This window comes from Geotrypetes seraphini, chromosome 9 (genome assembly GCF_902459505.1).
Source record: "Geotrypetes seraphini chromosome 9, aGeoSer1.1, whole genome shotgun sequence".
NCBI classification, from domain to species: Eukaryota; Metazoa; Chordata; class Amphibia; order Gymnophiona; family Dermophiidae; genus Geotrypetes; species Geotrypetes seraphini.
Genome location: NC_047092.1, coordinates 82503937 through 82526681, shown reverse-complemented (window position 1 = coordinate 82526681; position 22745 = coordinate 82503937). Strand labels below are relative to the sequence as shown.

The following is a 22745-nucleotide window of genomic DNA, read 5'->3' as shown; positions in this document are numbered from 1 at the left end:
CACACCTCGTACGGGACCACTAAGGGTGGCTGAGTTATCACTCTCCAACCCTCGCATCCTCCGAACTCCCCCTCGGACCGGGACCCCGACCCAAGGTCGCAGGTATTCTCCGAGGGAGTCCGGATCGAGGTCACCGATCTGACATCGATCGGTACCCCTAACCCCGGCATCGTCTCCGAGGGGCTCCTCGAGACGCCGCAGATCGACAACCCCGGAACACTTTCACAGTGCTTCCCCATCCTCGGAGCATGGATCGGAGCAGGAACCTCGATACTCGAGGGAAGCCTCCCCATCCTTCTCCACCCGACGAAGGTCTCATTCCCCGACCCCGCACGGGGCCCAAGGGACATCTCGCCCATCCTTCACTCGCTTTGTCCAAGACATGGGCCACGCATTGGACTTAGACCTCCAGTCCGACTCCAGATACTCTAAGGAGTACCTGGCGGAGCTGGATATGCCATCACTGCCCAGAGAGTCCCTTCGCTTACCACCTAACCCGGTACTCCAACAGGCCTTCTTCAGGAACCTGGAGACCCCCTACATGGTCAGGGCCGTACCCTCCAAAATGGAGGCCAAGTACCGCACAGTACCTTACCCGGGATTCGAGCAACCACAGCTCTCCCACCAATCGCTGCTAGTAGAATCCTCCTTGAAAAAGGCTCACCCGTCCCGGGTCTCAGCAGCGGTCCCCCCAGGCCGAGAAGGCCGAACCCTGGACAAGTTCGGCAGGAGACTATACCAAAACGCAATGATGGCCTCTAGGGTGCAAAGCTACACTTTCACCTTCACATCCTACCTCAAACACCTCATTGGACTATTGAGAGCCTTTGAGACTGACCTACCGGCCTCCCGACGAGGAACGTTCGGCCTGCTTTTAGAGTCCCTCTCCAACCTGCGCCTTCATCTATTCCACGCGGCCTACGATGGCTTCGAACTCTCCTCCAGAGAAGCAGCCTTTGCTATCGCCATGCGCCGACTAGCTTGGCTGCGCCTGGTCGACATGGACCCCAACTTACAGGACCGGTTGGCTAACCTTCCCTGCGTGGGAAAGGAATTGTTCGATGACACTATCGATGCGGCTACAAAACGCCTCTCCGAACATGAACGCTCGTTTGCCTCCTTTGTCCGACAAAAGCCCAAACCGCCAGCGTCCAGGCCGTATAGGGCCCCTCCGCGCCGCTACCCACAAAAGTCCACCCCCGCCTTCTCGCGGCCCCCACCCAGGCGTCCGCAAGCCCACCACAGGGCCATGCCCAAGTCCCAACCGCCTGCGACCACCAAACCATCCCCGTCCTTTTGACGGGACACGCGGAAGGGGGCGGGCCCCCTCCGCCATAGTCCCAGGCCTCCTTCCCATCGGGGGTCGACTCAAAGCCTTTTACCCTCGCTGGGAGCAATCCACGTCGGACGCGTGGGTCCTTAGCGTGATCTCATCAGGGTACTCTCTCAACTTTTGGGCCATTCCTCCGGACAACCCCCCAAGGAATTGCCCTCCCAACCGGACTCAGCTACCCCTACTCCTCTCCGAAGCTCGAGACCTGCTTCGCCTGAGAGCAGTGGAGAAGGTTCCCCCCGACCAACGGGGGAAGGGCTTCTACTCCCGTTACTTCCTGGTACCGAAAAAAACGGGAGACCTACGCCCAATACTAGACTTGAGACGCCTCAACAAATTCCTGGTACGGGAAAAATTTCGGATGCTCTCACTACCGACACTTTACCCCCTGATCGACGAGGGCGACTGGCTCTGCTCCCTCGATCTCAAGGAGGCGTACACACATGTCCCAGTGCACCCCGCTCACCGCAAGTTCTTGCGTTTCCAGGTAGGGGACTGGCACCTACAATACCGAGTCCTCCCCTTCGGCCTAGCATCATCACCCCGGGTCTTCACCAAGTGCCTCGTGGTGGTAGCAGCAACCTTACGTTCCCAGGGCCTCCAGGTATTCCCCTACCTGGACGACTGGCTAATCAAAGCCCCGTCCAGGGAAGGGGTTATCTCAGCGACCCAACAGACTATTACCTACCTACAAAGTCTGGGGTTCGAAATAAACTTCCCAAAATCTCAACTACGCCCCTCGCAGTCCCTACAGTTCATCGGGGCCACGCTGGACACGGTTCGCCTCCGTTCCTTCCTCCCCCCCTCCGCGCCTGGAGGCGTTAGTAAGTCTGAGTCGAAGGATCTCCCTGCTGACCTCGGTATCAGCTCGACAGATGATGACTCTCCTGGGCCACATGGCCTCCACCGTCCATGTCACACCCTTCGCCCGCCTCCATCTGAGAATCCCTCAATGGACCCTGGCGTCTCAATGGCGTCAAGACTGGGACCCGATCGACCGCCCCGTGACAGTGACTCCTTCATTGCAACGATCGCTCCGCTGGTGGGCCGACTCTTCAAATCTTTCCAAAGGTTTGCTCTTCCTCGCCCCACCCCACAGCAAGGTACTCACCACGGACTCGTCGGAGTACGCTTGGGGAGCCCACCTGGACAGCCTACGCACCCAAGGAATGTGGTCAGCACAAGACCGTCGCTGCCACATCAACGTGCTAGAGCTTCGGGCCATCTATCTCGCAGCTGTAGCCTTCCAACACCTGCTCCACGACCGAGTGGTTCTCATCCGAACCGACAACCAGGTAGCGATGTACTACGTAAACAAACAGGGGGGGACAGGGTCTTGGTCCCTTTGTCGGGAAGCCCTGCGCCTCTGGAAATGGGCAATCTCCAACAACACCTTCCTTCGAGCGGTGTACATACAAGGAGAACAAAACTGCCTGGCGGACAGACTCAGCTGCCTCCTCCAGCCACACGAGTGGTCACTACACTCTCAGACCCTACGAGGGGTGTTCGAACGGTGGGGGACACCTCAAATAGACCTGTTCGCGTCCCCTCACAACCACAAGCTGCCTCTCTTCTGCTCCCGGATATACTCCCCGGACCGGCTCGAGGCCGACGCCTTCCTCCTCGACTGGGAGGGAAGGTTCCTGTACGCGTTCCCGCCGTTCCCTCTGATACTGCGGACGCTTGTCCACCTGAAAACAGTACAAGCCACCCTGATCCTGATTGCCCCTCGCTGGCCACGCCAGCCGTGGTTTTCCCTTCTACTTCAACTCAGTGTCAGAGATCCACTGCCTCTGCCTCTGTTTCCCTCTCTACTGTCACAGGGTCAGGGTTCACTGTTACATCCCAATCTTCAATCTCTTCATCTGAATGCTTGGTTTCTCTCCCCCTGACTGCTCTCCACATGTCTCAATCAGTCAAGGAGATATTGGAGGCCTCTAGAAAAACCTCGACGAGAACCTGCTACTCCCAAAAGTGGACCAGATTCTCAACCTGGTGCTCCTCCCACAGCCAGGACCCGGTGTTGGTCCCCGTCCCCCTGGTCCTTGACTATCTACTTCAACTATCTCATTCCGGCCTAAAGACCAACTCCATTCGAGTACACCTCAGTGCGATTGCGGCCTTTCATCAGCCCCTGGAAGGGAAAGCCCTCTCGCTCCATCCCTTAGTCACTCGCTTCATGAAGGGTCTGCTGAACGTCCACCCCCCTCTCAAACCTCCCCCGGTGGTTTGGGACCTTAACGTGGTTCTGGCTCAACTAATGAAACCTCCATTTGAGCCCCTAGACAAATGCCATCCAAAATTCCTCACTTGGAAGGTAATTTTCCTACTCGCGCTCACGTCCGCATGGCGGGTTAGTGAGCTACAAGCTCTGGTAGCGGACCCACCCTTCACGGTATTCCATCACGACAAGGTGGTACTCCGCACCCATCCTAAGTTCCTACCTAAAGTAGTGTCTGATTTCCACCTCAATCAGTCCATTGTCTTACCTGTGTTTTTTCCCAAGCCCCACTCTCACCCCGGAGAAGTGGCGCTCCACACTCTTGACTGCAAAAGAGCGTTGGCCTTTTACCTCCAACGCACTCAGCCACACCGGAAAGTCCCACAAATGTTTTTGTCCTTCGACCCAAACCGGTTAGGTCACCCAGTTTCCAAACGCACCTTGTCCAACTGGTTGGCCGATTGCATCTCCTTTTGCTACGCTCAGACTGGTCTCGCGCTGCATGGTCGAGTAACGGGACACAAAGTCCGAGCGATGGCAGCCTCCGTAGCGTTCCTCAGGTCCACACCTATTGAGGAAATCTGCAAGGCTGCCACGTGGTCTTCGGTTCATACCTTCACCTCCCACTACTGTCTGGACTCACTGTCTAGAAGCGATGGCCGGTTCGGCCAATCGGTACTTCGAAATCTATTTGCTTAAATTGCCAACTTCCCTCCATCCCTTTTCAATTAGCTTGGAGGTCACCCACATGTGAGAATATCATGCCTGCTTGTCCTGGGATAAAGCACAGTTACTTACCGTAACAGGTGTTATCCAGGGACAGCAGGCATATATTCTCACAACCCGCCCACCTCCCCGAGGTTGGCTTCTTGGCTAGTTAAGTGAGCTGGAGACCACGAGGGGATGCACCCCCTAGTGGAGCAGGAAGGCACGCATGCGTGGAGCAGCAGAGCAAACTTAAATCTTCAATCAAGTTTGCTTGAAAACGCTTCCGCATCGGGGCTCCGTAGATGACATCACCCACATGTGAGAATATATGCCTGCTGTCCCTGGATAACACCTGTTACGGTAAGTAACTGTGCTTTCTTGTATTTCTTGATATAAACCGCATCGATCTGGAAGGTATTGCAATCTAGAAATGTATTTAATGTAATGTAATTGCCTCCACTGTTCTAACCTGCAAAAGCGATCCCTTAAAGAGCATCGGTTACATCAGGAAAAACTTTTTGGGACGTCGATGAAATCATCGAAGCGTTCCGATTTGCCGGTATCAGCATCAACATTGGAGGACAAGCCCGCCTTTATTGAAGTCAGCTAAGAAGCCATCCTCTTCCCAGTCAACGTCACAGGCTTCGGCATCATCTCCATCGATGCAGCCTCAGAAGCGGCATCGACGTTCTACTTCTCCCCAGGTATCTCTTTCTGGGCATGATAACTTGCCGATGTCAACCACCCATAGACACACTGCTGCACCAACGGTACAGGCTTCTGAGCCTCAAGTACCGATGTAAATGTTTAAGGAACAGCTGAAGGAATACTTCAGGAGGGAGATTGGTGGCATGTTTAAATTACATATAACACCATTGCTGACATCCACACCCTCGGTATCAGTTCAGCCTGAGCAAAGCACAGTGGGCCTTCACGGTACCAGTTCCAGGTCTTCATTGAAGCGTTGTTTTCTGTTTACTGCTCTCACAATCGATGCCATTCCCCTTCTCAGCATCATTCATCGACGTCACATCAACGCTCATCCTCTAGAGATTACCATTCTTCTTTGAGGCATCGTGGTTCATTTTCCAGATATCAAGCCGAATCATCTCACCGGCGATCTTTGTCGAGGTCTCATCGATTGAGGTCACATTCTTCAAAGCAGAAAGATTTTCTCATCTATCTTCTTCCTCTTTTGATCGGTACCGAGGTAGTCAAGGTACATCGTCTCATCACTCATGGAAAATCTCTCCTGAGGTATTATCAGTAGATTCTGACCTCTCTCGACACCATATTGATTTGGAAGGCGAGGCTGTGTTGTCTGCTCCAGAATCATATGGCATTCCTTTGGATCTATCTCCTCCAAGAAGGAGATCTCCTCCCGAAGGCTCTCTCTTACAAAATATTTTCAACAATTGGGGAAGGACCTTCCAGTTAAGCTTGAGGCGGATTCTGAGCCAAGAGCGGAACTTCTGGACATCTTGGATTACAACGAACTTCCCAAGGAGCTTCTTAAACTATCTTTGCATCATCTGCTCAAAGATGCTCTATTTTGCAACTGGAGGGACCCCCTTTTCTGTAGTAGCAGCTCTAAGGAAACTTTATTCTATGTATAGGATCATTTCCTGTCCGGGATTTGACAAGCCGCAGCTTCAACATCAATTTCTGCTTGTTGAATCAATACTGAAAAAGTCATCTAGTACCAGGGTTTATTCTTCAGCTCCACCGGGTAGAGAAGGTTGTACTATGTACAGATTTGAATGCCACCTTTATCTGAATTCCAAGCTGGCCAATAAAATGTTGAATTATAACTTCTACATGTCCTTCTATTTTAAACACTTGGCCAAGCAATTTTACAGAATCTTTTTTCTTCCTAATGGCCAACTCTCCCTCCATCTCATTATATTTAGCTAGGGAATCTGATATGTAAGAATGTGCTGCCTGCTTGTCCTAGAATAAAGCACAGCTACTTACCGTATATCCGTTGTTATTCAGAGACAGCAGGCAGATATTCTCACATCTCTCCCACCTCCCCTTTTTGGTTTCTTAGCTGGCTTACCGAACTGAGTTACCATGAGCCTACGTTGGGCGGGAAGGCACTCACACATGTGTGGTTACGTGGTGCGGGCAGTCATGAAGTTTCTTTTTTTTAAAAAAAAAAAATTCTTTCTTGATTTTCTAAACTTCAAAAGTGCAATACACAAATATATATCATCTAATAAGTTAATAAAAGCACATTCAACTTACAAATATGCATAACCAACCATTTTCTCCCCCCCAACCCAATGATTATTCAATAAAACACAGAAACATAGACTATCCCAATAACCTTGCCCTATTCAGATTGAAAATAACCTCCTGCCCTCCTCCCACCCCAGGTGGACAAACTCAAAAGTCAAATTAGGACAAAAATAGCCCCCCCCCCTCCCTTTCCTGGATGTGTATGAAAATAAACAAAAACTGACTCATAATCAAAGACCTACTATAGTGAAGTAATATATGATGTTAAATGAAACAAAATATCATCTGCAAACGAAGAGACTTTTTTATTCCCAACCTGCATCTCCTTTACCTGTTGAATAGTGTCATGAAGTTTCTTAAAACTTAAAGTGATAGTTCACTTTCAGACTGTCCATACTGGGCTCCATATGTGAGAATATCTGCCTGCTATCTCTGGATAACACCTGTTAGATAAGTAACTGTGCTTTCAGGAACAACACTTTGCAGACCCCAAGACACACATACAGTATCAAAGCAAAGTAAATAGGTAAAAAATTGATTTCTATAATAGGGCATAAACATATCACATCATATTATGAAGTACCAAAGCCTAAAACAAGATTTAGAAAAATAAGAAAGGAGACTTAAGGAAAAGACAAGAAGAAAAAAAGAAAAACTCAATCAGGCTCTTATTTTGGAGAACTTTGTGACATTTTCCTTGAAATCTGTATCTTGGCAATTGTCCAATTATTTTCTTTCTTGTCCTCGCTGAATCCATAATGACTGGGTTACATAAAATGGTCAGGAACTAGATTTTTCATGTTCACAAAAATGCATTAATATAATTAGTATTCCCGTATGTTTTCTTGGTTTTTCTTTTCTATCTCCAGTGAAGCTAGGAATTATTAGAAAAGGGATAGTAAATAATGTTCTTAAGCTACCTTAATGACATAGATTCATTTTATTGGCTGAAGGCTGGAATCTTTTGGAGACTGAGGCCCAGATGCACTAAAGTCTGCGATCATCTAATGGTCGTCACTAAATTGGTTTTGATTGGTTTAGCAACGATCAGATTTGCTGACCCGATGCACCAAATGGCTCTCTGGGGGGGGAAGGGTTTATACGATCGCTCATTTTTCGACTAAGCCATGCAAATAAGCTCTTCAATATTAAAACGCCTTGCAAACTAGCCATGCGATTGATGCACTAATATCGCTTCATGATGCACAAAAAAAGGCGATGACTTTTTTTATTGATCCGAAAAAAGCATCTGGTCAAGACCAGTCACTTATGTGTCTTACCAATAGTTCAGCTCTGAAATTAATATATGAGCATTTATAGCATTTATCATACCTTTTTTTTTATTGGGCACAGATGCTGTGTGTGTGTTATGCACAATATAAGGCTCCTTTTACTAAGGTGCACAATGCTTTTTAGCACGCGCTAAATATTAGCGTGCACTAACCATGCGTTAAACGTTAACGCGTGCATGTTAGTCTATGGACGCATTAGCGCGTGTAGATTTAGCACACGCTTAGCGCACCTTAGTGAAACGGGGATAGTAAAATGGTAAATGATGGCAGATAAAGACCCGAATGGTCCATCCAGTCTGCCCAACCTTATCCTCTCTTTAAATTACTGATTTAATTAAAATTTTCCTTTTTCTTAGCTATTTCTGGCCAGAAATATCTGACCTATTAAAAAAAAACCCACTAGCTGAGCCCCCCACCCGACAATGAAGGCTATCCCTCGGCAGTGATGCACCCAGAGAGATAGGAGGGATACCCACTCCCTCCTGCCTCAGCAACCCAGTGGTGCATTTGGGCCTCCTGGATACCCCCCTCCCCAACACTTCCTCCTGGCACTCCCCCAAACTCATTCCCACACCCCCGACACTACACAAGGATCACCCCACCAAGACCCCAAAAGACAGCGCTGGTGGGCTGGGGGGATTATCGCAGAACCCCCACCCCTCCCCCCATACCTTGTAGAAGCCAGCAAGAGGAATACCACACCCTCTTTCTAGCAGGCCAGACTATTCAAAATGGCAGGGATCAAAGAAGAAAAAGAATAAAGAACCGGCGTGGCTCACTGTAGAGGTTAAGGAAGCAATCGGAGACAAAAAAAAAAACCTCGTTTAAGGAATGGAAAAGATCAAAAATGGACGAAAACTGGAATAAACACAAACAACATCAACGCAGGTGCCATAAGGCAGTAAAAGGGGCCAAAAGAGACTACGAGGAAAAAATAGCCAAGGAGGTGAAGACTTCAAGCCATTCTTTCAATATATTAAAGGGAAACAATCCACGAAGGAAGCGGTGGTATTGTTGGATGACCAAGGAATAAAGGGAGCGCTGAAGGAGGACAAAGCAATTGCCAACAGACTGAACACGTTTTTTGCGTATGTATTGTGACCAGTCAGGCTCCATGCCTGCCAAGGTCCCTGTGGGTGCTGGGAGGAAAGGGGATAGGAAACCCAGAAAGCTGACGCCCAGGGCCCGGCCCTGTCACTATGTGGATTTCCCTGAGCCTACTAACAATCCAGAGTCAGGGGTTAGGAAAATTCCTCACAAACCACAGGAACACAGCAGAGCTAGGACCCAGGAGGGTGAAGCCGGACCTGAAAGCAAGCCAAGGTCTTATTATCTAGGTCACCACCAGGGGAGCCAGAGAGAAGAGCAGATCCCTGCTGACTCAGGTAGATCAGGGCGTGTCCCTCCCCTAGAAAGGCCAGCAGTCCTCAACAAACTGTTAAGGCATGATAGGGAGGAAGCTGAGGGCTCTGCCTGGCTCAAGCAGAGGTAATGGCTGTGTGCCCATGGAAGTGGAGGAAGCTGGAACACCTCCAGAATTACCAGGACCTGCTGAGGAAACTCCCATGGAACTACAAGTGGAGCTGCCTGCTGAGGAGCTGTGTGTGATTCCAGAACCGATGGATGTGGGAGTGGCAATCAGCTCAGACTGAGCAAAGACTGTGAGTGTTTGTTCCTATTTTTGTGACTGGGTTCTTTTTCCTGTTCCCAGTCATTTTGCAAAGACTTTCTGAACTGTGCAGTTGTGAGTAGAGCTAAGAGTGAGTGGGGGGGGAGAAGTTTGCTTATATCCAGGAGAGAGTTTTTGAAAGCTGTTTTTGTACTTTTGGAAAGGGAAACTTATGGCACTCCTCTCTGCCCAGTCCTGATATATTTTAGGCTGGAGGCTTTATGTTTTGGTATTCACACTAAGGATGTTGGAGTGAAAAAAGCATATTCTACAGACACTCTTTTGAATACTGTGGACTGCATTTACCTGAGCTCCGCTGTGGAGCAGACTTGGGGAGAAAGAAGTTTGTAATATAAGCAACCCTGTGAAAGACTATATTACAGGCAGGACTGGATTATTGACCATGTTACTCCACTTCTAATAAAATCCCATTGGTTACCAATTTGAATCACTTACAAAATCTTACTGCTCACATTCAAGACAATAATGACACACACCCCAGGATTTATTGATAGATTACTCATTCTGTATTGCTCTTCTAGGACCCTCCGATCCAGTAACCAACAATTCCTAAATATTCCTTCTCTACACCATCTCTTTTAAGATACCACCAGAAAGAGGGTCTTCTCAGTCACTGCCCCTACTCTTTGGAACTCTTTATCCCTGCACCTTCGGGAAGAGACACGTACAGATCAATTCAAAGCAAATTTTAAAACATTCCTATTCAAGGAAGAGAATATTCCCCACCGATTGGGTTAACCCTTTTTATCTTTCTGTCCTTCTGTTGCGAATTGTATTTCTCACCTATCCCTCCTGTTCCAATTAGTTTGACTGTTTTGTCTTATGTCTCCTCCATGATTTTATAAATTTTATATTATGACCCTGTACACTGCATGGACAACTTTATAAGCGGTATATCAAATTTTAAATAAAACTTGGAAAACTTCTGGTCATTTGGTCTCCAGTGTGTATAAATCTTAAGAGTGCATGTTAGAGGTGTGCTTTGGATGGGCTTAGGGCTTGGATGTTCTGCAGGATAATCAAACTGTTAACAAAACATCCAGGTCACCATTTAGACATTTGGGGCTAGACTTGTGTTAAAAATAAATAAGAGTCCAAACAGTGCCCAAACTGACCAGATGACCGGTGGAGGGATTAAGGCATGACCTCCCCTTACTACCCCAATGGTCACTGATTCCCCTTCCACCACCCAAAGATGTGAAAGAAACAGTATACTCCAGCCTGTATTACCACTTCAGATGGTCACACAGAAACAGCTCAGCAGATCAGAGGGACATTCCAAAGGGGTACTGCGATGAGCATCACATTAAAAAGTCCCAGGTACACGTCACTATAACCTGCTTGTATTGTATGGTGAGCCCTCCAAAACCCACCCAAAATCTACTGTATCTACATAAAGATGACCTCTGCAAGCATAAGGGCTATTATTGTGGTGTACAGGTAGGCACAGTAAGTTTTGGGTGGGTTTTGGAGGGCTCACCAATATCAGTGTTCCCGCTAAGCTGCGCTGGGGTGCGTTGGCGCACAAAATATTACCTCGCAGCGCACAAGTTTCTCGTCACAGCGCACACAGTGTAGAGCACAGTTCTTCAACCGCCGGTCCGCAAACAAAATCTTGCCGGTCCGCGAAGGATTCGGTCCCCGCCGCAACGAAAGGCCGGCGTCAGCTGACTTGCAACTTCCTGTTGCAGTCGCTGTGCCGGGACTCCTGCCTTCCACCGCGTTTGCCTCCTGCCTTGTCTCCGCACCTCCAGACCAGCAGCGGCAGCTGTGTATGCTTTTAACTTCGGCACAGAGCTGCCCCTAATCAATAGTTTAGCGCGGTTTCATAAGGCAGCCTCGGGGCCTTTGCTAGGCCGGCCCACATCGCATCATCGAAGCGGGCCGGCTTTCAAAGGCCCCGAGGCTGCCTCATGAAACCGCGCTAAACTATTGATTAGGGGCAGCTCTGTGCCGAAGTTAAAAGCATACAGAGCTGCCGCTGCTGGTCTGAACTCTTGGGCCGCTGAAGGAGGGCAAAAAGCAGCTGTCCTGGAGGTTTCCCTTCCTCTCGCCTTTACAGGTTCCTTTTTTCCACCTTTTTTTTTTCCTTCAAACGGCAACGGGCCCCAGCATCGACATCAATCAAGTAAGTTCCACTGTCAATCAAGCGGTTCTGCTCGGCCAAAGCTTCCCCTGTGACATGAGCCACCCTCAGGGGAAAGAAAGTGACCCACAAAGGTGAGGGGAAGGGGGGCAGATGATGGAAGTTGGGGGGGGGGAGAGAGAGAGAGAAGGGGCAGATGATGGAATGGAGGAGATGAGAGAGAGAGAGAAGGGGACAGATGATGGAAGTGAGAAGAAGGGAGAGAGAGCAGAAGGCAGATGGATGTCAGTTGAGAAGGGAGAGCAGATGCTGAATGGAAGTGGGGAAAGAACACATACTGGATGGAAGGAGGAGATAAATAAAGGGGGAAGAAAATAGTAAGATAATGGAGGGGTGAGGGAAAGGGGTGACAAGCTGTGTGTAGACACAGTGAAAAGAGGGAAACGGGCCTAAATAGTAAGAAAGAATTTAATTTAGATGGAGGCAGAAAATAGAGAAGGAAGACCAGAGAAGAAAAGGGAAGAGAGAGCAGAGAATGATCAGATCTGAGTGGAGGAAATGAGAAGAGAGATATGCTAAAAACCACAGGGGGGAGGGAAGGATAGAGATGCCAGACCATGAGGGGAACAGAAGGAAGATGATGGATGCTAGACCAAATTGGGGGGTGGGGGGGGGCAGGAGGAGAGATGGCAGGGAAAGACAGACAGTGAATGGAAGGGGCAGATGCTGGACTGAAGAGACAGAGAAGGTTATCATGCTGCTGTACCGGGCCATGGTACGCCCTCACCTGGAGTACTGCGTCCAGCACTGGTACTTTAAGAAGGACACGGTACTACTCGAAAGGATCCAGAGAAGAGCAACTAAAATGGTTAAGGGGCTGGAGGAGTTGCCGTACAGCGAAAGATTAGAGAAACTGGGCCTCTTCTCCCTTGAGCAGAGGAGATTGAGAGGGGACATGATAGAAACATTCAAGGTACTGAAGGGAATAGACTTAGTAGCTAAGGCAGGGAGAACGAGAGGGCACTCTCTAAAGTTGAAAGGGGATAGATTCCATACAAACGTAAGGAAATTCTGTGGTAGAAAGCAACATATTTATTTGGCTCATAACTTGCTGGCGCCCGATATTTTTAGCTCACAGTGAAAAAAGTTTGCTCACAACACCCGCCTGCTTAGAGGGAACACTGCTCACCATACAATATAAGGTTATAGTGATGTGTATCTGGGACTTTTTAATGTGATGATCACTGCACTATCCCCTAGAGCAGTGGTCGACAAACTGTGGCTCATGAGCTACATGCGGCTCTTTAGCCACTTGAGCGCGGCTCTGCCAGTAGCCAAAATTTTCCTTTACAGAAGGGCCTCAACACAGCAGCTGTTTTCACAAGCTGCCAGCGGCTGCCCCGAAGTTTTCCCTCTGCCACAACTTCCCATTTCTGACAGGGCAGATCGCCGCAGAGGGAAAGCTTTGGGGCAGCCGCCGGCAGTTTGTGAGAACGGCTCCATCAGAGCCGGATTAAAGGATTGGGCCCAAAATGGTCAGGGGGGCCTGCCAGTGTGGTGCTTTAGGGCCATTTTGGCATCTCCCTCACCCTCGCTGGATTCACAGCAGAGTCATTGCCCAGCCCCCCCCTAGCGTCATCGTCGCGGGCCCTCCTCGTTGACCCTCCCACTGCGAGAAGACTGACAAACCTCCCTCTAGCACTCGTCAGCATCCGCAGCACTCTAAATAGGCTGCTTCGCAGTTCGTGGCCTTCTTCTGGTGATTCCCTTGGCAGCGTCACTGATGACATCATCAGTGATGCGGCAGAGGGAATCACTTGCAGAAGACCGCGAACTGCGAAGCAGTCTGTTTAAAGTGCTGCAGCTGCCAACGAGTTCTGGAGGGAGTTTTGTCGATCGTCTCGCGGTGGGTCGGCGGGGTTCACATGGGAGGGAGAGCTAAATATTCCTTTTCAGAGAGGCCCCGACTACAGGTCTGCCCTGGGTGCTCCAAGGCCTGGCATCTTTAACTTCTTTGGGCAGCAACAGCTTTTACAATTAGTTGCTGTTGCCGGCTTCGGGCCTTCCTCTCTTCTGAGTCCTGCCTAATTCCTGTTTCCATGAAGGCAGGACCCAACAGAGAAGAATGCCCGAAGCCGGCAACAGCAGCAAATTGTGAATGCTGTTGCTGCCTGAAGAAGTTCATGACGCCAGGCCTTGGAGCACCCGCTTAGGGGCTGCACTGCCAACTGGGGACGGGGTGACAGAAGGAGGAAAGGGAGCAGAGGGGGAGAGAATTGCTGCACCCAACTGTAGGGAAAGGAAGGAATGAAAGGAGATGCCAGGGTATGGAGGAAAGAGATACCAGGGCATGGAGGGAAGAGAGGGAGGGAGGGAGGAAGATATACCAGGTCATGGACAGAAGGAGGAAGGTATGCCAGAGTATGGATGGGGAGGGAGAGATGAAAGAAAAGGAGAGAGATGCCAGGAAATCAGGGAAGGAGACAGATGCCAGACCGTGGGGTGGGAAGGAAAGGAGAAGAGAGAGAGCCAGAGCATAGGGGAGGGGGTGGTGACAGAAAAAACTGGAGAGGTGGCAAAGCTGAAATGAATCATGGACAAAGGAGAGAAGGGGCACAAGATAGACATTTTATGGAATGAGCATATAAAGAAGGAAGATGCCACATGGAACGGAGCAAGGGCGGACAGTGGATGGCAGGGGCAGAAAGAGAGGACAGATGTTGGCTAGAAAGAAATGAGTGAAGACAAGATGATTAAAGCAGAAACGACAAAAGGTAGAAAAATATTTTTTTGTCAAATAAAATTATTATTATGATATCTGGTTTTATTTAATGTTAGTAGCTAGTTTAAACCAACTCCTAAAAACATGGTTCTTGAAAAGAAATTTGGCTCTCAAAAGAAATCTTAATTGTTGTACTGCTGATCTTTGGTTCTTTTGACTAATGAGTTTGCCTACCACTGCCCTAGAGCAGTGGTTCCCAACCCTGTCCTGGACGACCACCAGGCCAGTCGGATTTTCAGGATAGCCCTAATGAATATGCATGGAGCAGATTTTTCATGCCTTGCACCTCCATTATATGCTGATCTCTCTCATGCATATTCATTAGGGCTATCCTGAAAACCCGACTGGCCTGGTAGTCCTCCAGGACATGGTTGAGAACCGCTGCCCTAGAGTACTCCACTGCTCTGCTCAGCTGTCTATGAGGCCAGTTTACTTGGATGTCCCAAAGGCTTGTTTTTGTGTGGTTTTCATTTGGATGTTTTCAAATTATAAAATGGTTAAAAAGATAGATACCCTAAGGGTCAAAACATCTGGATAGGTCACTCAAAAAATAAAGGTAGACAACTTGGCGATTTTGAAAATGGACATTTTCTCTCCTGGATTTCTGGACATCTTTCCCAAAACGTCAAAGCTCAAACTTAGATGTCCTATCAAAAATTTCCCTCTAATACAGGGGTGTCAAAGTCCCTCCTCAAGGGCCGCAATCCAGTCGGCTTTTCAGGATTTCCCCAATGAATATGCATGAGATCTATTAGCATACAATGAAAGCAGTGCAGGCAAAGAGATCTCATGCATATTCATTGGGGAAATCCTGAAAACCTGACTGGATTGTGGCCCTTGAGGAGGGACATTGACACCCCTGCTCTCATAGTTGTGTTGCCAGTCTCGGTCAAAACTCAGTAGCACAATGAGATTTATTGTTTGCAGCTTTCTTATAAGTTACACTTATTTGTATAGAACACTGATGATTTTTAACACTTAGTACGGACACCCAACTCCTTTAAATGAACACAGATGTTGTGCATGTTGTTACTCTTCCGCTGTCAGGGGGGGGGGTTGCTTAACAACAGCAGCAGTGGAAGAGCGGGCATTCCTCCAGCTGCCAGAGGGGAGTTGCTTGACATCGACGGCAGAAGTGAGCATCCCTCCAATCTTTGATTTAGCGACTCTCCGTGACTCTCCGCCAACCTCATTTGTGTGCACGGTTTTTTAAGAATGACTCCTTTTTGAAACTGTTGCAGTAGCTGCTGCGAAAGCAGCCTGTTGTATTTTATCGCCAACATTTGAGAATCTTCCCCTAGGTTCCATGCTTGCCCCAGCAGCCCCTGCACACCAGGATTTTGTACTCAGTGTTCTGCAGCTGCACATGTAAGATTTCTTAACAGTATTTCCTAGTCCTTTAATTCTAGGGTGGGGGTTAAACTTACCAAGTTTATTAAAATATTTGATACTAGTCTTTAAGCCCGTTACATTAACGGGTGCTAGAATAGATGTGTCTGTCTGTCTGTTTCTTTATCTCTCTCTCCTTGGCCGCTGTCTGTGTCCTTCTGCCTCCCCCCCCCCCTGAGCAAAGCTGTCTGCCCCCAAAGCAGCCCCCTTTTCCTCTCCCTAACTGTCTCTCCATGGCCCTCTTCTGTCTTCCCCCCCAGAGCAAAGCTGTTTGCCCCAAGCACACCCCTCCCCCCCAAAGCAGCCCCCTTTCCCTCTCCCTGTCTCTCCATGGCCCCTTCTGTCTTTCCCCCAGAGCAAAACTGTTTGCCCCAAGCACACCCCTCCCCCCCAAAGCAGCCCCCTTTCCCTCTCCCTGTCTCTCCATGGCCCCTTCTGTCTTCCCCCCAGAGCAAAGCTGTCTGTCCCCAGCACACCTCCCCTCCCCCAAAGCAGCCCCCTTTCCCTCTCCCCCTGGCCCCCTGTATTGATCCCCTTCTTACCCTCCCTCCATTCCGGCGTCTTCTGGACTGCTCCTCTTCAAAGCAGCCTGCGATCGTGGTGGCCGGCTTTAGCGAACCTCACAGGCCGCTCTCCAACTCGGTAGCACGTTCCCTCTGACGCGATCTCGTGCGTCAGAGGGAACGTGCTACTGAGGTTGGAGAGCGGCTTGCGAGGTTATTTAAAGCCGGCCACGATCGCAGGCTGCTCTGAAGAGGAGGATCAGCGGCAGCAGCAGCAGTGAGTGAGGGCGGGAGGTGTGTTCCCTGCCTAGGACACGGGCAGGGAGAGAGCTTGCCTGCGCTTCTGGTTGGTGAGTGAGGGCGGGAGGAGGGGAGTGGCCAGAATGTTCCCTGCCGCCGGGTTCTAAAATGGAACACGGCCACGGATCACACACCATGGCGGCAGGGATCACGCTGTTTTAACAGCGCATGCACCGGTAAGGTTTTATTATATAGGATACCGCCTAGGCACAGGTCAATACGGTGTACAATTAAAATAATAACATAAAAAGTGGCATAAATGCATACTTAATTCATGGAAATAAGCACAAATAGATAGAATATATCACTCAGAGAAAGTAAATAGGGAACTCAGGGATAAAGTTACAATGATACAGTAAAGAAATTGGGGAAGTGAAAAACAAGAGGCCACGTATTTGGTCTTGGAGGATGAGATGTACAATGTCTGCATCTATGAGACAAACATGGTTCTTCCTGTTGCATAGAGCATTCTGGACCCCTGTTCGTTTAAAAAAATTAGATAGCTCTAAGTCTGATAGATGTTGGCATTGTCATCTTGAAGCAGGGACTTTAGACCATTTATTATTCTATTATCCATTTATTATGGAATTTTGGAAATCAATTTGGAATCAAATAAATTGTTTATTAGAAAATCATGTGGCATTATCCTATGATACAATATTATTTGGCATGGAGATGAGAGCTAAGAGTCAAATATCCTTTACAAATAATAAATTATTGCTCATTTTGACAGGAGTTGCCATACAACAAATAACACTTAATTGGAAAAGTTGGAATAGATTGAACTTTAGTTTTTCTTGGAATTCAATATGACATATTTATAAAATGGAAAGAACATTAACCATTCAAAAAGGGAACTTTAATAAATTTCAGGATGTGTGGAGGCCATTGTCAGATTATTGTAAAGAATGAGTATATATTTTTCTTCCCTGATTAGTACAAATTTAAATTGGGCAGGGGGAGAGGAGTATTTATTATTGGAAAATGTTTTTATGAAATATAAAAGGATGGGAGGGAAGGGGATAAATTTAATTTGATAAGATTAATTGTAGAATTTCAAGTGATATATCTGTTAAAATGTTAATACCAATGTTGATGTTCTTGATGTAAGTTATAAAATGAATAAAGAATTATAAAACAAAAATCAAGAGGAAAGGTGAGAGAGAAAAAATAAGGAACATCCTTATAAGGACGATCATAGTCCATATGCCTCTTTGAAGTAAATCAAATAACAGTTGTATTAAGAAGTCACCCTAAGAAGTTCTTGGAATCCACCACATAAAAATACAATTTAGCACATCAGGAGTCGTGATCTCTTGAAGTTGAGTGCAACACCATATTACACTACATTACATTACATTAGTGATTTCTATTCTGCCTTTACCTTGCAGTTCAAGGCAGATTACATAAGATTTCTCAGGAGGTTAAAAGAATTGTAACTTTACATAAGAATTGTCATAAGAATTGCATAGGAATTGCATAAGAATTTATGGGAACTTGATGTGATACCTGTTGGGTAATTAGATACATTTTAGATTTGAAAGGGGTAGAGAGTGTGGTAGGTGGAAATTGGGAAGGAACTGGTCGTGTTAAATAGGTTTTATGTATTTTTTGAAGAGTAGAGTTTTAGTTCCTTTTTTGAAGGTTTTGTAGTCTATGGTCGAAGACAGCAGATTGGTGATTTGTCTATCTAGTTTTGCTGCTTTGGTGGCCATTAGATTGTCATATAGTTTTCTATATTTGACATTTTTGGTTAAGAACATAAGAAGTTGCCTCCACTGGGTCAGACCAGAGGTCCATCCCGCCCAGCGGTCCGCTCCCGCGGTGGCCCACCAGGTCCTTGGCCTGTGAAGTGATTTCTGACCATTTTTATAACCTACCTCTGGTGGTTGGTGGGTGTGTGAATAGTGAGTGGGTTCTTCTGTGTCTGGTTGAGGTGGATTGAGTTAGGCGGTTGTTCCAGTAGGATGGGCTTTCTCTATTAATAGCTTTGAAAAGTAGGCAGTAGAATTTGAAGTGTATTCTTGCTTGTAATGGGAGCCAATGTGAGTCGTGGTATGCTTCCCAATTTGGTGAAAGGGTTTGGGGGTTAGGTGTTTCAGGTTTGTGCAGATTGTCCTTGTTAAGATCAGCTGAAGGATTGTGAAGGGTAATTTAGGAGTAGTATAAGAGTAATTTGAGCCTAGGGATGGGTGGGCTGTGGGGAGGGTAGGTGGGCAGAGGCAGAAAGTAGTTCACAGGTTGCTGTGAAAACTATCTTTAATGCAGATCCTCTACTACCTCTCTCTTAGAACCAGGCTTACTGAGGGTTAGGCACTAAGCCAGCATGCCACCCCTCAAGGGTCAACTGTGGAATCTGATCTCTTAAGAAAGTCCTCAGGAAGCTCGGAAAAGACCACGATGAGCCATTTTGAAAATCAGCCGATAAAAAATATTGCCATGCTAAACCGGCTAGAGCCGGTTTAGCGACCATCGTTAAAGGAATGGTAAATTTTGAAAATCATCTCCCAAGTCACTGTTCAAGGGCTTCGGGGGAAAGTTCTTCCCCAAATAACAAGTCACCTACAGCTCCATCGCCCTAGAGCAGGGGTGTCGAACTCAATCATATTAAGGGGCCAAAATCCAAAACACAGGCTAAGTCATGGGCCAGACCACAACCATCTCTGCCCAATCTCCACCCCAGGCCCCACTCCTATAATAGTACTAATTGTAACACTATTTTTTCCATTCATTTTTCATATATATATATATATATATATATATACACACAATATAATCTTATTAACAACACATAATGGTTAACCACAAAATTAAACTACACAAAGCACACTGTACGTATGCTTCTCAACATTCATTCCTACCAGAATACAGATAACCCCTATGCAAATATAGGACCAAAAACTAAAAGTACTTAGCTAATATATATAAACAAACCCTAAGATTCAAGACTCTGTATGCTGTACAACCTCAGAGAAAAAGAAACAAATGCATTTATTCCTGAACAGTGCAAAATATAGACAGCAGATGTAAATTCTCAAAATTGACACAGTTCAATCACTAAATTAAAATCATTCCCCATACCTTTGTTGTCTGCCTCCCTCCATGCTGTGCCTCAATTATGTGCCTCCCTCTGGCTTGTTCCCGCCTGGCTGTTTTATGCTGCCTGCGGTGCGATATGCGTTTTCATTGCTGCCCCCGGTGCCACCCCCGGCCAGCTCCCTCCTCCTCACTCTCACAGTGTGCACAAAACCGTGTGAGGCGGCTCCTCGCGTGTCCCGCATCCCATCCGGAAGCCCTCCCTCCGACGTTGTGATGTCAGATAGAAGGCTTCCGGATCAGGCACAGGACCCGCGTTGGAGCCGCAGCCCCGTGAACTGTGACAGTGAGGAGGAGGGAGCCAACTAGAAGACAACACCGGGGGTGACAATGAAAACACTGCATCGATTGCACAGCAGGCCACATAAAACAGCCAGGTGGGCCCGATTTGGCCTGCAGGCCTTAAGCTTGCAGCTGTGCTCTAGAGCAGTGGTTCCCAACCCTGTCCTGGAGGAACACCAGGCCAATTGGGTTTTCAGGCTAGCCCTAATGAATATGCATGAAGCAAATTTGCATGCCTATCACTTCCATCATATGCAAATCTCTCTCATGCATATTCATTAGGGCTAGCCTGAAAACCCGATTGGCCTGGTGTTCCTCCAGGACAGGGTTGGGAATCACTGCTCTAGAGGGTCCAGAGGGGGCTAAGCTCAAAGCTCTTTCGCCCCCCCTTTTCATGTGCCCCAAATCACATGGAACAAGGATGCTCCTTAGCCAGCCAGCCAGCTCAAATCTGATATAAACTGGGTGAAACAGCTTGAGGAGCCCATCTCTAATGATGTTAATCAAAATCGAGGTGTTTTTGAGGAAGATAGAGGCTTTTAAAATCAAATCGATAAGTCATAAATGAATGCCGTGGCAGCATTTTGGCGCCAAGAAATGATCTGGGAGAGCTGAATAAAGATCAAAAATGTTGCATAGGGGTTTTTGGAGGTAGGAGACCCAAATTCAAACCACATAAGGCCCTCAAAATGCTATTATAATGTCTTCCATGGTGGTTTACAATAAAATCATGTAAAATAGAGATGAGGAAACAAAATAAAAAAGGGACGGTATAAAGAAAGAAAAAAAGAGAACTATAATAAATTTGGGAAGGGAAATCAGCAGCTGGAAGATAGGGAAATTACTGCCACAGACAAGCATATAAAAATGGATCCAGATGATCATCTCTTTAGGTGCCATTCAGACTGTGTTAGAGCCTGAGACCCCAGACCCCCACAGCTCCCAGTGTGTCTTCAATGGGGATTGGGGGGCCACAGCCAGCAACGGATAAAGTCCCAAGGACTGATACTGATGCCTCACAGCCTGCACTCATACTCCAGCAATGACCAGGGGAGAGCTTTACTACAAGGAGAATGGTCTCTTAGCAGGCTGGTCAGGCGCCCTGAACAAGGTTGCCCTCCCAGTTATAGACCTCTGACTTTGAAAGTCTGTGTCTTCCCATATGTCATAAATTGAAAACATGCAATCAAATAAATGAGAGCAAACACACACTTATTGCTGCAGTATCAGTAACTGTTGCTCCAGAGGGAATGCATTCTGCATTCTACATGTGTCTTGGGGGGAGGGGTTTAAACCTGAAATCTCAGAATTTGTACATCATTTTGATTTTATACCCAGAACTTTTGGCTTAACTTATCTTTGGTTTTATACCCAGAACTTTTGACTTCTTATCTTTTTCTCTGTGGCTACATAGGACAGCAAGGCAGGCTAGGTATTACTTGATAATCTGACATTGTCAAAGCCATTGTTAAAATTAATTTACTTCTCCTCTGTTTTCTTGCAGATAATATCATATTTCTGAGTGATAACTTGCGAGAGCAGGCATAAGTTCTGCACTTCATGATGGAAATTCTGATTTTGGACTTCATCGTTGATAAACTAGCTGTAAAATCATGTACACATTTGTCATGTTCTTTCATTAAAAAAGAATTTTATATGAGTGACAAGTTAAGTGCTGGAACTGTGCATACTTAAGGATTTTGCTGATAGATTTCTGCCACACCTATTCTCCTGCTATGGAGAGTCTCCATATTAGGAAGTGTCTATAAAGAGGAAGGTGGGCTTTAGAATAATTCTGGCACTTTTTCATATTTCTATTCAACATGGGAGCAGTTCTACAAGAGGGCACCTCCATGTGGGTTCCCTGAGTACATTTGGTAGGAGCCTATTCTGTAAGGGAACTTGGGACACCTTCATTCCATTATAGTGTTTGCTCTGAATACCTGCATGGACAGATTATCTGCTCAGTCCTTTTATTCCATCTCTGACAAGCCAAAGAATAACTGTTGGACACAAATTTAAGTTTAAAATAGAGGCCTTCATGGGAGAGTACTTAGGGACACAAAATATCTCTTTCTGAGCCATGGACTCTAGACCATTTTATTAATTTTATGACATCATTTCATTTATTATTCATATGTAAGTTAGTGCATTTCCAATCACAGTACAATTTCTTAATTAACTTCCAATTGAAAGTTGCTTACTCTAGCAATTGACACTTCATATTTGGATACTTAATCAAATGTCATATGACCTTTTTAACACCATTACTTCATCCATATATTTTCTTAGGTGCTAGCATTAATTTTTAAGGTACATTTCTAGTGCAATAGGTTTGTCATTCTGGACAAGTGGGTAATCTCACCATGGCCGTGAGCCTTTGCAGTTAAGGAATCCATTCAAGATTTTTTTATGTAATCCTCCTACTTCACTGAGAGCTCTACTGCCACCTATAGTTTTTTCCTTCATCACGCAAGCCTGGAAGTATGTTTCTGTTCTACCTTTGTCTGTCTTTTTTGCCTATTTTTATTCAGTTTTCAGTGCTCAGAGCTTTCTGATTCCAGGGTTCAGCTCTGCTTCCGTGGAGAAGAAGCAGACTGCGGTCTGCAGCTGACAGGCCAATCCCTTGTGGTACCTGTTAGCTAGCCTGCAGAAGTGTTTTTGGAGTTCAGGATTGTCCCTGCACTAAGCTCACCTACTGTTTGGCAGGGGTTTGAGTGCAGGCTGTCGGGCATCCAGACTCAGCGGCATCTCGCAGGGTACTGGCTGTGTTTTTGCCTACCCCCTCCCGGAGTTGCACATCCGTCGATCTATATGGGTGG

The 22745-nt window shown here is 47.1% G+C and overlaps 1 protein-coding gene across 2 annotated transcripts in view; it reads left to right on the top strand.

Annotated features, from left to right (window-relative positions):
- SSBP1 (single stranded DNA binding protein 1) overlaps window positions 1–21595 on the top strand; it is a 128535-nt gene extending 106940 nt beyond the window's left edge. For both annotated transcript variants that reach the window (XM_033958251.1, XM_033958252.1), the window contains exon 7: window positions 21428–21595. In XM_033958251.1, coding sequence (XP_033814142.1) covers window positions 21428–21471 — 44 coding nt within the window. In that variant the 3' untranslated portion in view covers window positions 21472–21595. The remainder of the gene's footprint in view (window positions 1–21427) is intronic.
- Window positions 21596–22745: the final 1150 nt, after the last annotated feature.